Genomic DNA, 13,161 nt, shown 5'->3' with positions numbered 1-13,161 from the left:
CATGTTGGGTATCAATTTACTCAGGGTAACATTATCTTTTACAATATAAAAAAATAATGGGCTCTCATGTCAGGGTTCTACTACTTTGTATCTTTACTTTTCCTTGCGTAATAAAAATTTCTATTGGAAAAAAAATAAAATAATAATAATGGGCTAACTGTACTGTTTTCTTATTCAAAAAAGTGTATTTTTTTCCCAAAAAAATTTAGTTTTGTAAGACTGCTGCACAAACACGGTGTGACAAAGTATTACAAAGACTGCCATTTTATTCTCTAAGGCAGGGATGTCCAAACTTTTTTCAAAGAGGGCCAGATTTGATTAACTGAACATGCGCGAGGGCCGACCATTTTGCCTGACATTCTTTGAACCATTAAAATTTGGTCTAAGTGTGTCCATCCGAGCACTAATACACGACCCAACAAGAATTCTCTTGCCTTTGTGGCTGTGTGTGGTGAAGAGATGAACTCAAGTGTATTATTTGGATACACCATATTTATTGACGTATAACACGCACCTTCACTTTAAGAGGGAAGCTTCAGGAAAAAATGATTAAAATTTTAAATAAAGAACTGTGAAGCAAAACAAGGGTCAGTGTCTATCTGCAGACCCACAATTGCTAGGAATGCAGCGCTCACCATTGCTAGGAATGCAGCGCCCACCATTGCCAGGGATGCACCCACCATTGCCAGGGAATTCACCCACCATTGCCAGGGAATTCACCCACCATTGCCAGGGAATTCACCCACCATTGCCGGGAATGCTGCCACCATTGCCGGGAATGCAGCCACCATTGCCGGGAATGCAGCCACCATTGCCGGGAATGCAGCCACCACTGCCGGGAATGCAGCCACCATTGCCGGGAATGCAGCCACCATTGCCAGGAATGCACCCGCCATTGCCAGGGATTCACCCGCCAATACCAGGAATTCACTCACCATTGCCGGGAATGCACTCACCATTGCCGGGAATGCTGCCACCATTGCCAGGAATGCAGCCACCATTGCCAGGAATGCAGCCACCATTGCCAGGTATTTCACCCACCATTGCCAGGAATTTCACCCACCATTGCCAGGAATGCTGCCACCATTGCCGGGAATGCAGCCACCATTTCCGGGAATGCAGCCACCATTGTCGGGAATGCAGCCACCATTGCCAGAAATGCAGCCACCATTGTCAGGTATTTCACCCACCATTGCCGGGAATGCAGCCACCATTGCCGGGAATGCAGCCACCATTGCCAGGGATTCACCTGCCATTGCTAGGAATTCACTCACTATTGCTGGGAATGCAGCCACCATTGCCAGGAATGCAGCCACCATTGCCGGGAATGAGCCACCATTGCCAGGGATTCACCCGCATTGCCAGGAATTCACTCACCATTGCTGGGAATGCAGCCACCATTGCCAGGAATGCACTCACCATTGCCGGGAATGCTGCCACCATTGCCAGGAATGCAGCCACCATTGCCAGGAATTTCACCCACCATTGCCAGGAATGCTGCCACCATTGCCGGGAATGCAGCCACCATTGCCGGGAATGCAGCCACCATTGCCAGGAATGCAGCCACCATTGCCAGGAATGCAGCCACCATTGCCAGGAATGCAGCCACCATTGCCGGGAATGCAGCCACCATTGCCGGGAGTGCAGCCACCATTGCCAGGAATGCAGCCACCATTGCCGGTATTTCACCCACCATTGCCGGGAATGCAGCCACCATTGTCGGGAATGCAGCCACCATTGCCAGAAATGCAGCCACCATTGTCAGGTATTTCACCCACCATTGCCGGGAATGCAGCCACCATTGCCGGGAATGCAGCCACCATTGCCAGGGATTCACCTGCCATTGCTAGGAATTCACTCACCATTGCTGGGAATGCAGCCACCATTGCCAGGAATGCAGCCACCATTGCCGGGAATGAGCCACCATTGCCGGGAATGCAGCCACCATTGCCGGGAATGCAGCCACCACTGCCGGTAATGCAGCCACCATTGCCGGGAATGCAGCCACCATTGCCAGGAATGCACCCGCCATTGCCAGGGATTCACCCGCCAATACCAGGAATTCACTCACCATTGCCGGGAATGCACTCACCATTGCCGGGAATGCTGCCACCATTGCCAGGAATGCAGCCACCATTGCCAGGAATGCAGCCACCATTGCCAGGTATTTCACCCACCATTGCCAGGAATTTCACCCACCATTGCCAGGAATGCTGCCACCATTGCCGGGAATGCAGCCACCATTTCCGGGAATGCAGCCACCATTGTCGGGAATGCAGCCACCATTGCCAGAAATGCAGCCACCATTGTCAGGTATTTCACCCACCATTGCCGGGAATGCAGCCACCATTGCCGGGAATGCAGCCACCATTGCCAGGGATTCACCTGCCATTGCTAGGAATTCACTCACCATTGCTGGGAATGCAGCCACCATTGCCAGGAATGCAGCCACCATTGCCGGGAATGAGCCACCATTGCCAGGGATTCACCCGCATTGCCAGGAATTCACTCACCATTGCTGGGAATGCAGCCACCATTGCCAGGAATGCACTCACCATTGCCGGGAATGCTGCCACCATTGCCAGGAATGCAGCCACCATTGCCAGGAATTTCACCCACCATTGCCAGGAATGCTGCCACCATTGCCGGGAATGCAGCCACCATTGCCGGGAATGCAGCCACCATTGCCAGGAATGCAGCCACCATTGCCAGGAATGCAGCCACCATTGCCAGGAATGCAGCCACCATTGCCGGGAGTGCAGCCACCATTGCCAGGAATGCAGCCACCATTGCCAGGTATTTCACCCACCATTGCCGGGAATGCAGCCACCATTGCCGGGAATGCAGCCACCATTGCCAGGGATTCACCTGCCATTGCTAGGAATTCACTCACCATTGCTGGGAATGCAGCCACCATTGCCAGGAATGCAGCCACCATTGCCGGGAATGAGCCACCATTGCCAGGGATTCACCCGCCATTGCCAGGAATTCACTCACCATTGCTGGGAATGCAGCCACCATTGCCAGGAATGCGCTCATCATTGCCGGGAATGCTGCCACCATTGCCAGGAATGCAGCCACCATTGCCAGGAATTTCACCCACCATTGCCAGGAATGCTGCCACCATTGCCGGGAATGCAGCCACCTTTGCCGGGAATGCAGCCACCATTGCCAGGAATGCAGCCACCATTGCCAGGAATGCAGCCACCATTGCCAGGAATTTCACCCACCATTGCCGGGAATGCAGCCACCATTGCCGGGAATGCAGCCACCATTGCCGGGAATGCAGCCACCATTGCCAGGGATTCACCCGCCATTGCTAGGAATTCACTCACCATTGCTGGGAATGCAGCCACCATTGCCGGGAATGCAGCCACCATTGCCAGGAATGCAGGCACCATTGCCAGGAATGCACCCACCATTGCCAGAAATTCACTCACCATTGCCGGGAATGCAGCCACCATTGCCAGGAATTTCACCCACCATTGCCAGGAATTTCACCCACCATTGCCAGGAATGCAGCCACCATTGCTAGTAATTCACTCACCATTGCCAGGAATGCAGCTACCATTACCATCAGTGCAGCCATGGAGGGCAGGACGAGCGCCAAAGACATCTTACAGGAGAATCTCCTGTTTACACAACTGCCTCTTTAAGAGAAAGTCCCGCCTCCTTTGATGGACAGTACAGTCATCCAATGGCAGAGACGGGACTTCCTATTACAGCTGCCGTGTAAACAGGAAATTCTCCTCCTGTGTGCACAGCACTCGTCCCGTCTCCTCCCTCCGAGGCAGCCGGACTATATATCTTTTGTGGTCCCGGCGCTGGGAGATCGCCGGGGGCCACAAAAGATATATGTGTTTAAACAACCAGGCGGGCCGTTCAAAACCAGACCGCGGGCCGCGATTGGCCCGCGGGCCGGACTTTGGACATGTCTGCTCTAAGGTGTCTGAAAAAATGTTTGGGGGTTCCAAGTAATTTTGTAGCAAAAAAAGTGATTTTAACTTGTAAACTACAAGTTTGAAAAATAGGCCTGGTCCTTGAGTTGTTAAATTGGCTTTTTGCTTTGTATATAGACTGCACAATTTCATAGGTCAGGTTTCAAACTATTTGATATCCATTTTACTGCACTTTCAGCATTAAGCAGCATTAGTCATTTTAAATAATATATTTATTCTTTTTATTATTATTATACAAAATTTGTGTGCACTACTTAACAAGACAAAGGGAGAAAGTACAGGTACAAAATAATTACATACAAGAGGAATCAGAGGGCCCTGCTATATAGCTTTTCAAAACCAAACCAAAACACACAAAAATGTATCCTAGTCTGACCAGCTCTATCTACAGCTCAAATCCCCATTTCAGTGCTGAAACAGGTCTTGTGTCCAGATTTAAAAAAAAAAAACAGTAGTTCCTACTTGCAAAGACACAACCAAACGTGGGGTTGATTTACTAAAAGTGGAGAGTGCAAAATCTGGTGCAGCTCTGCACAGAAACCAATCAGCTTCCAGTTTTTTCTTTTTTTTTTTCTTTGTCAAAGCTTAATTTAATAAGCTAAAGTTAGAAGCTAATTAGCTACCATGCACAGCTGCACCAGATATTGCACTCTCCGTTGGGGTTGAATGAAAAAAAAAACATTTAAAAAAAACCCGACAGCATGTATTATGCTGCGTACACATGACCGGACTTTCCGGCAGACAAGGTACAAAGGGATTCGTCCGTCAGACAATCCGATCGTGTGTGGGTTAGTCCGATCATTTTTCTAAAAAGAGAAAATCAGATGGACCTAGAAATAGAACATGTTTCAAATCTAACCGACATACTCAACTTCGACGGACTAAAATCGGGAAAACTGTTCATCTGTGTGCTGGTGCGACGGACCAAATACGATGCAAGGGAAGCTATTGGCTACTGAACTTCCTTGTTTAGTCCCGTTTACGTCATCACATTCAAAACGAATGGACTTAGTCCGTTCGTGTGTGGCCAAGTACGTTCATCCGGAAAGTCCATCGGAACTCTACCGAAAGTCCATCAGGAAGACCGTCAGACATAGTCTACCAGAAAGCCCGGTTGTGTGTACACGGCATTAAGCTTTATCTGAACAAAGCTTCCTCCTCTATCTCGAGCAATTACAGCAGTGGTATAATTTGCCTTGATTACTTTGCTTTTGGAGCACACCTTCCAACTTTTGTATCCAAACAGCCATTCCCAGTGCTTCTGGCATAGATCAAACATATGGGTATATTTATAATATTCACTGCAGGTGAATAAATCACTGTCCTTTAAAACAGGGGTCATCAACCCCCGGCCACTACCGGGCCATAGCATCTTTGCAGCCGGGCCGCGGCAGACTGTAAGACACCGGTGGATTGAGAGGAAAGCGGGCGGGTGAATAAGGGCAGTGGGCTTGCGAGCAGAGATGACATCTCTCTCCGCCTGCCTAGCATCCCTGCTCTTCCGCCCTCACAACGTGCGGAATGTCGGTGGTGCGGCGGGGAGCAGAGAGATGCCATCATCTCTCCCTGCCCGCCTAGCATCACCGCTCTTCCGCCCTCACAGCATACAGAATGTCGGAGGTGCGGCGGGGAGCAGAGAGATGACATCATCTCTCACTGCCCGCCCCGCATCTCTGCTCTCCTGCCCTCATTTAAGAAAGACCACTGAACCAGTGTCACCAATGCAGTGACAATCCTCATCTGGTGGCACTGGCGGGTGATGTGGTAAGTGCCATTCCTCAACTGGTGACAGGCAGGTGATGTGGCAAGTGGCATTCCTCAACTGGTGGCAGGCAGCGTGGCAAGTGGCATTCCTCAACTGGTGGCAGGCAGCGCGGCAAGTGGCATTCCTCAACTGGTGGCAGGCAAGCGTGGCAAGTAGCATTCCTCATCTGATGGCACAGGCAAGTGACGTGGCAAGTGGCATTCCTCATCTGGTCGCACAGGCAGGTGATGTGGCAAATGGCATTCCTCAACTGGTGGCAGGCAGCGTGGCAAGTGGCGTTCCTCAACTGGTGGCAGGCAGCGTGGCAAGTGGCATTCCTCATCTGGTGGCAGGCAAGCGTGGCAAGTGGCATTTCTCATCTGGCCGCACAGGCAGGTGATGTGGCAAGTGGCATTTCTCAACTGGTGACAGGCAGGTGATGTGGCAAGTGGCATTCCTCAACTGGTGGCAGGCAGCATGGCAAGTGGCATTCCTCAACTGGTGGCAGGCAGCGTGACAAGTGGCATTTCTCATCTGGTGGCAGGCGACTTGGAAAATGACACACTCAGGGCTCCCACTGATTCTGCATTATGGTGAGTTGAACTAGTTCATTTATTTTACAATGTAATATAAGAAATAATGCGCTTCAATCAATCTGACACCATACCAACCATGGTGCCATGATGACTGAAGTACCAACAGCCGAACACCAGCTATTGCCCGATAAATTGCCGGCAAAATATGCTTACCCCCCCCCCCCCACGTGTGTGCGTACATCACCCCCAGTCCCTCGCCGGGCCTTGCCACAATTTTCTTCCACGCAGCCGGTCCCCGGGGCCAAAAACTTGGAACTTTTTCTGCACTATTGTGCTAAGCTGAGCGGTCATGTCTTTTTTTTTTTTTTTAGTTACTTTTATGTAGCAGGTAAAACAAATATATCGTACTTATAATGTTCTGTTTATCAAATGGAAATTTATGTGATGAAGGCTCTAAGTACAAGCTTGCGGCATGAAACAGGTAATGAAGGGTTCTATTGGTTTTCTTGCAACCAAAATCACAAAAAAGAATTATATCCCTACTTTGAGCTGAATGTGAATCTGCCATGTTAACATAAAAACACAAACCATGGGCCGTAGAACTGAACATTAACATGCTGATTACATTTGTTATAAACTTATGATGTGGTTTACTAGACACATTACAATGTAATAGCTTCCTCTAGAACCATTTTAAAAATGTAATCTAGTAATGCCTTTCTAGGAGAGTTCTGTTATTTAAAAAAACGATTTGAAATTTTTCTTATATTGGCTTGTCAGTGCTGAGATTTACCCTTGCTATGGCAAGTGCAAAAATACCTGTTTGAAAAGCAGTTTAAAAAACCTACTTTTACTTGCTCCTTTATTGGAGGAACATTGCAAGGAAAAAGCAGTAAAATAACTTTTTAAGGCTAGAAGTTATACTTGTACAAAACACAGAGTCAAACATAAATGGAGAACACGTGGCATATAGTACACAGGGGAAATAAAGTAAAATAGTGTCTCTTCAAGGTTAAAATAAAAAATCAATATTAAATTATATAGGAACTCACATAAAAAAGAAACACATCTGATCACTATTCGTAACCTTCATTAGTAATTTGTAACAGGAATATTATTCAGAACGGTTTAGTCATGCTCTCCATTTTACTTAGACCAGTGGTTCTCAACTCCTGTCCTTAGAACCCACCAACAGGCCAGGTTTGCAAGATAACTGAAATACATCACAGGTGATATAATTTTCTGCTCAGTGATTGCACTATTCTAGTCCGCATTTCCCCAAAGTAATACTTAAAATCTGGCCTGTTGGTGGGTCCTGAGGACAGGAGTTGAGAACAACTGATTTAGACTCTTGCCCTTATTCTGCTTCCCACACTACCATTTACATGCTCTTAACTCTGAAATGGGCACTATAATAATGACCTATCCAGCAAGATGAGGCCTGGGAGGAGTGAGAAACACACACAGCTAATTGTGCACTGCAAAATGGCAGACATACGCAGAAAAAAGAAAAAATTAGAAGACATAAAACACTATGAAAGCTATTCAAATAAAATTACATATACAGTGAGATCCACATCTAAAAAGAGAGTATCTGTAATACCCACAGCTGCAATATACCAACTGTCTTTGCCTCATTACAAAAAGGAAAAGTATGTATCATTAATTTTCTAGGTGCAAAGCCCGAAATGGCTTGTCACAATGACAATGGCTTTACCAAACTGAAAGTGAGGGAAAATCTCAACGTGGACATAGGCAGAAATAAAAAGCTCCCTTCCCCAACATGGCTAAAACAAAACCTTAACAATTCTGTTCAGTGTATTGTTGGAGATTTCCCCTAACTTCAAGTCTGGTAAAATTGCTTTGAAGGGAAATCAGTAAGTGATGGGAAATCAATGTCATGTAGGGGTTTCTCCAGATGGCAGTAAGCACACAACAGGGGTACTAATCTTTTCAAAATGTATTCAAAACTTAACAAAAAAGTTGGGCTGGACATACACTTTAATTCATAAAGGCAAAGGCATTATGAATTAAATTGTATATGTTACACATATGCCCCTGAAAATGTCACATATAAACACTTGGAATCAGAACCATCTTAGGTATACAACTGGTTATACTTTTTTGCCATCTTTCTAGATAGAAATAAAATTAAACATCTGGTTGGCTGTTATTTGCCAATACAGTCACTACCCTTCCATACATAAGTGAGACTGATAAAGTGTAATGGGAGATGAGAGAAGAACGAACATTGGGAAGACATCGTGTAATAGCAACCAATTAGCTTTTCACCTTAATGTATCTATCTAGTGCAGGTTCTGGAAAGTAATGAAGAATGTGAATGGTTGTTATACACAATACTAACAGTTATTCTAATATATACTTCAATGCCTTAGCACTTAGGAGAGCAGGAAAAGAAAATATAAAGAACAACGGAATGTTTGGCTGGTTTTGTTTGTGTCTAAAGATAACTTTTTCAAAGGTCTGACTGTTGATCATGGACCAACTTGGAGACCTTAACTTATTCTACATATAAGTGTTGTCAGTGGCCCAGCAAGGGTTTCAGAGGTCAGTTCAGTACATCTTGAACCATAATTTCATAAATACATATATTTATATAACTGAATATAGCCAAGTAACATTTTTAACAAGATTTCCTTAAAGATTCTATTACAGAAGGTGACTTAAAGTTCTACTTACATAAATATTATGCCATGTACTCACCAATCTTTTAATTACTCTCAGAAATAACTTCTGATGTTTTGGTTCTCTTCTTGCCAGTAATACTTGAGCAAAGCTCTCCATGTTATCTGTAGTCATACTGTCCTGGCTGTCTCCACCATACAACTGGACCATAAGTGACAAGCAATGGGATGAGCTTTCAAAGATTTCTGTATCTTCTGAGGGCAGCTAAAATAAGAATTGAACTAAGAGTCAAAATAACAAAAATGCCACTACAAGTAGTAAACTAAATTATAACAATATATGATGGCGAAGTCATATCCTCAATATCCCACTTATTTGTATGGAGCTGAAGTATACAAAACCATAGGCTGTGAATCTTAAAGTTTTTTTTTGGATGAAACCCGCATACATGTATAGTCCAGTGCTGCTTGTCACCTCAATCACTTTATTTACAAATGTTTGAACAAAGATTGTGCTACTCAAGGCTAAAAACAAGTCAATACATTTAAAGACTATGAATCATGTGGTCTACCACAAATCATTGAATGTACAGAGACTCAGATGAACAGCAACATAAGAGATGTGGATACACACATTACCATGCAGTGAGGAAACAATGTAAGGATATAAAGCAGATTACCCATAGGCACCAAAGAGAGGCAAAGTGCAGGGGTGAAATTATTCACCATGAATCGCTGAGTCATAGAGACCTCATTTTCCGTTTGCCTCTGCGGAGTGGTATGGTGTCATTTAGACTGACACCCAATGCCCTAGTACAATATGTGCTAATGAATTCACACTGCAGCGCATCTCAATGCACCCTCCCAAACCAACAAAACTGATCCCCCAAATCACACTTGCACACCAAACGCATGCCTTAAGACTCACTGCCACTGTACCAATCAGCACTTCTGTGCTCTCTGCCACTGCAGTAACCTGCCCTTAAGTATTTAGCCTGCAAATTAGCACTCTTTTGCTAGCACAGACTATAAGGATAAGGAACACCCTAAATCCTTTCCCTTCCAAGTCTACAGTTATGCACATTCAATCCCATAGATAACAGTGGTGAAGGATAGCACACCTATAATCACATACTATTATTTTCCCATTGATTTATTGACCTTTCAGGTAATCATAATTGAACTATCATTTCACAACTCACATGGTGAATTATTTCTTTGAAGTTAGAATAAAAAAATATGTGGTAGAGAATGTTCTTGTGTTTTACCAAAACACTGGGGTATACAATAGATTTTATATTGCCATAGGCACTGTAAAAAAGCTTGCAAAAAAAAAAAAAAAAAAAGCAGGCTGCAGAGAAATATCTTTCCTTCTGTATCTATTCCTCTTTTTTTTAACTGAAATAGGCAAAAAGATCCTGTGTGCTATTCATGTATAAGTCTCAGTTACACTGTACAGCCACAAACATCTTTTTGTGATGTGATGATGTGGATTCATTATCCAGTGAGCAGGCTGGAGACCAATGACACAAGAAGCTGGAGGCTGAATCAGGAAATAATATGTTTCAACTGCCAAACTGCAATGTGGCCAGTGTATAAATCTGGCTGTGCATAATTGCACTTAGGTATCTGGTATATATGTCACTTTTTCATGCTGCATGCTGTTTTTTAACCACTTTGCATCCAGGCCAATTCTGACACTTCGCTTCATGTAAAAATCATCATTTTTTTTCTATAAAATTACATAGAACCCCCAAACATTATATATGTTTTTTTAGCAGACACCCTAGAGAATACAATGGCGGTCATTGCAATTTTTCAAACGTGTTTTTTAATTAAAAAAAAAAAGTTTCATGTTTAAAAAAAAAAAAAAAACAGTAAAGTTAGCCCAATTTTTTTGCAAAATTTGAAAGATGAAGTTACGCCGAGTAAAGAGATCCCCAACATGTCACGCTTCAAAATGGCACACACTCGTGGAATGGGGCCAACCTTCGGTACTTAAAAATCCCCATAGGCGATGTTTTAAAATTTTTTACTGGTTACATGTTTTGAGTTACAGAGGAGGTCTGGGGTTAGAATTATTGCTCTCGCTCTAATGTTCGCACCACCTCACATGTGTGGTTTGAACACCGTTTTCATATGTGGGCGGGACTTACATATGCGTTCGCTTCTGCGTGCGAGCACACAGGGACAGGGGCACTTGAATTTTTTTTTTTTTATTGTTAAATTTACTTAATCATTTTTATTTTGACACTTTAAAAAAAATATCACTTTTATTCCTATTACAAGGAATGTAAACATCCCTTGTAATAGGAATATGACAAGACAGGACATCTTTACGGTGAGATATGGAGTCAATAAGACCCCACACCTCACCTTCAGGCTGGGAAGCCTAAAAAATAAAAAAAAAAAAATAAATCCTGGCTTCCCAGCCAAGGCGGCGCCTTTGACGATCATAGAGACTCCGGAGACCATCTGGTCCGCCAGAAATCTCTATGGTCAACATCCGGGGCCAGCGGATCCTGTCGGTAGAAGCACCGGAGGGCAGTGGGAGGATGTCCCCTTTCGCCACCTATAAGAACGATCAAGCGGCGGAACAGCCGATATCTGAATGATGCCTGTAGCTTCAGTTTAGACCAATATGTGTTCTGCTACATATTTTTGGTAAAAAAATCCCAATAAGTGGATATTGATTGGTTTGCACAAGTTTTTTTTTCCAGTCATCTTCCAGGATGGCACACCTGAGATGATGGGCCCCACCTGACAGGAAATACAATCAACAACACAGATGCAAAGGTCCCTCCCTTCCCTCTGTCCCTCAGTTATTGATTGTGTTTCTCACAGGATGGCAGTGAAACCGTTTATTTTTTTCGATTTTTATTTTAGACCAAGGTCTGGGACCGAGGTCTCCCCACTGGGATGTCAGACCTAGGGCAGCCAGTGGTAGCTGCAGGGTCTGACAGGGCTCTGCTCCTTCAGAGGGGGGTCTCTCTATCTCTCTCCCAAGAGATACTCAGGGGGAGGTACAGGTATGTCAAGAACCCCCCTGAGAAACTGGCGGCACTGGACATGGTGAGAGTGTCCATAACCACAGGGACCTCGCATCCCACTCTCTCCTCCTACCTGACAGTGGTGGATGGCATGGAGGGGCCGCTTGAATATCCCCCATCTGGTGGGGAGGGAGTCCCTGATGCATTCAGCGTGGTGTCCCAGGTCAGGTATGGCTGGCAGGGCTGAGGGATCTCCTGCTTGCCGCTGTGCTGCATCGCCATCTTCCGGCTGCTATTGCGAATGTTGGTTCGGCGAGTGGCAAGCATGGATAAAAGCGGTAGCGCAGCGGGGGTCCGCAGTTCTGTGTCCCCCAATCTATCCGGAGCGATCCTACACACGCGGTTGGTCTGCTAGAAGGGATGGAGAAGGAGGACAGACCGAATTTGGCAGCATCAGGTCACCACAGGGGGTGAGTGACCCAGCTGGTGTGGGGAGGACATTTGGGGTGGACCTATTTCCCTCTCCCCCGCAGGATACCCGAAGAGTAATGGCTAAAACGTTTTTTTTTATTATTTGTCTTTTACAGAGACCGAATGCCCTGCCCAGGGGACTGCCAGTAGGTCTAGATGCAAAGCCACTGCTAAATCAAAAAGCATTGTGGGAAATGCAATGATAAACTCCCGCAGGACCACACCAAACCTTTTTGCTTCAGATGCATCTATAGGTTAGCAGGCAAGGAGACTGCGCAAGCTATGAAGGAATGCCGGGCGCTACAGTCTGAGATGCTAGTAAACCTCCAGTCCTTTAGGGCTACGGTTGAGAAGCAGCAGGAAGAAGCCCTTTCCGGTAGGGAGACCCCCCTCAGGAGGGGACCTCTGCAAACAATACTGGGGGGTCCAAGGGGTCCGTTACTCTGATGAGGAAGTGGCAGAGGCCTCGGACCAGAGCTCTCGAGAGGAAGGAGAGGATTCGGACCAGGACAGTCAGCTTGAGGCTAGACCTGGGGGACATCACTTCACAGCCGAAGACATGGAGGGTCTCCTTAAGGCAATCTATGTGTCTGAGGATATTCAGATGCTGTCCACTCAGGTCACAGCACAGGACAGTGTGTACAGGGGACTCAGCAAACCTCAGGCCAAGTGTTTTCCAGTGCACCAGTCTCTTAAGGATACAATCCTAAGAGAATGGAAAGAACCCGAGCATAAAGTTTTAAAACTTAAGACCTCGAAGCGTAGATGCCCTTTTAAAGTTGAGGAAGAAGAAAAATTCTTTAAAGTACAGCGTCT

At 45.6% G+C, this 13,161-nt stretch overlaps 1 protein-coding gene across 2 annotated transcripts in view; it reads right to left on the bottom strand.

Annotated features, from left to right (window-relative positions):
• Nucleotides 1-13,161, bottom strand: part of ULK4 (unc-51 like kinase 4) — a 951,013-nt gene that overhangs the window by 161,506 nt on the left and 776,346 nt on the right. For both annotated transcript variants that reach the window (XM_077491567.1, XM_077491568.1), the window contains exon 35: nt 8,964-9,149. In XM_077491567.1, the coding sequence (XP_077347693.1) occupies nt 8,964-9,149 (186 nt within the window). The remainder of the gene's footprint in view (nt 1-8,963; nt 9,150-13,161) is intronic.

The sequence above is a fragment of the Lithobates pipiens genome, unplaced genomic scaffold (assembly GCF_037356315.1).
Source record: "Lithobates pipiens isolate NorthernLeopardFrog02 unplaced genomic scaffold, aLitPip1_a1.2 Scaffold_19, whole genome shotgun sequence".
Taxonomy (NCBI): Eukaryota; Metazoa; Chordata; class Amphibia; order Anura; family Ranidae; genus Lithobates; species Lithobates pipiens.
This window is presented reverse-complemented; position numbering and strand designations above follow the sequence as displayed.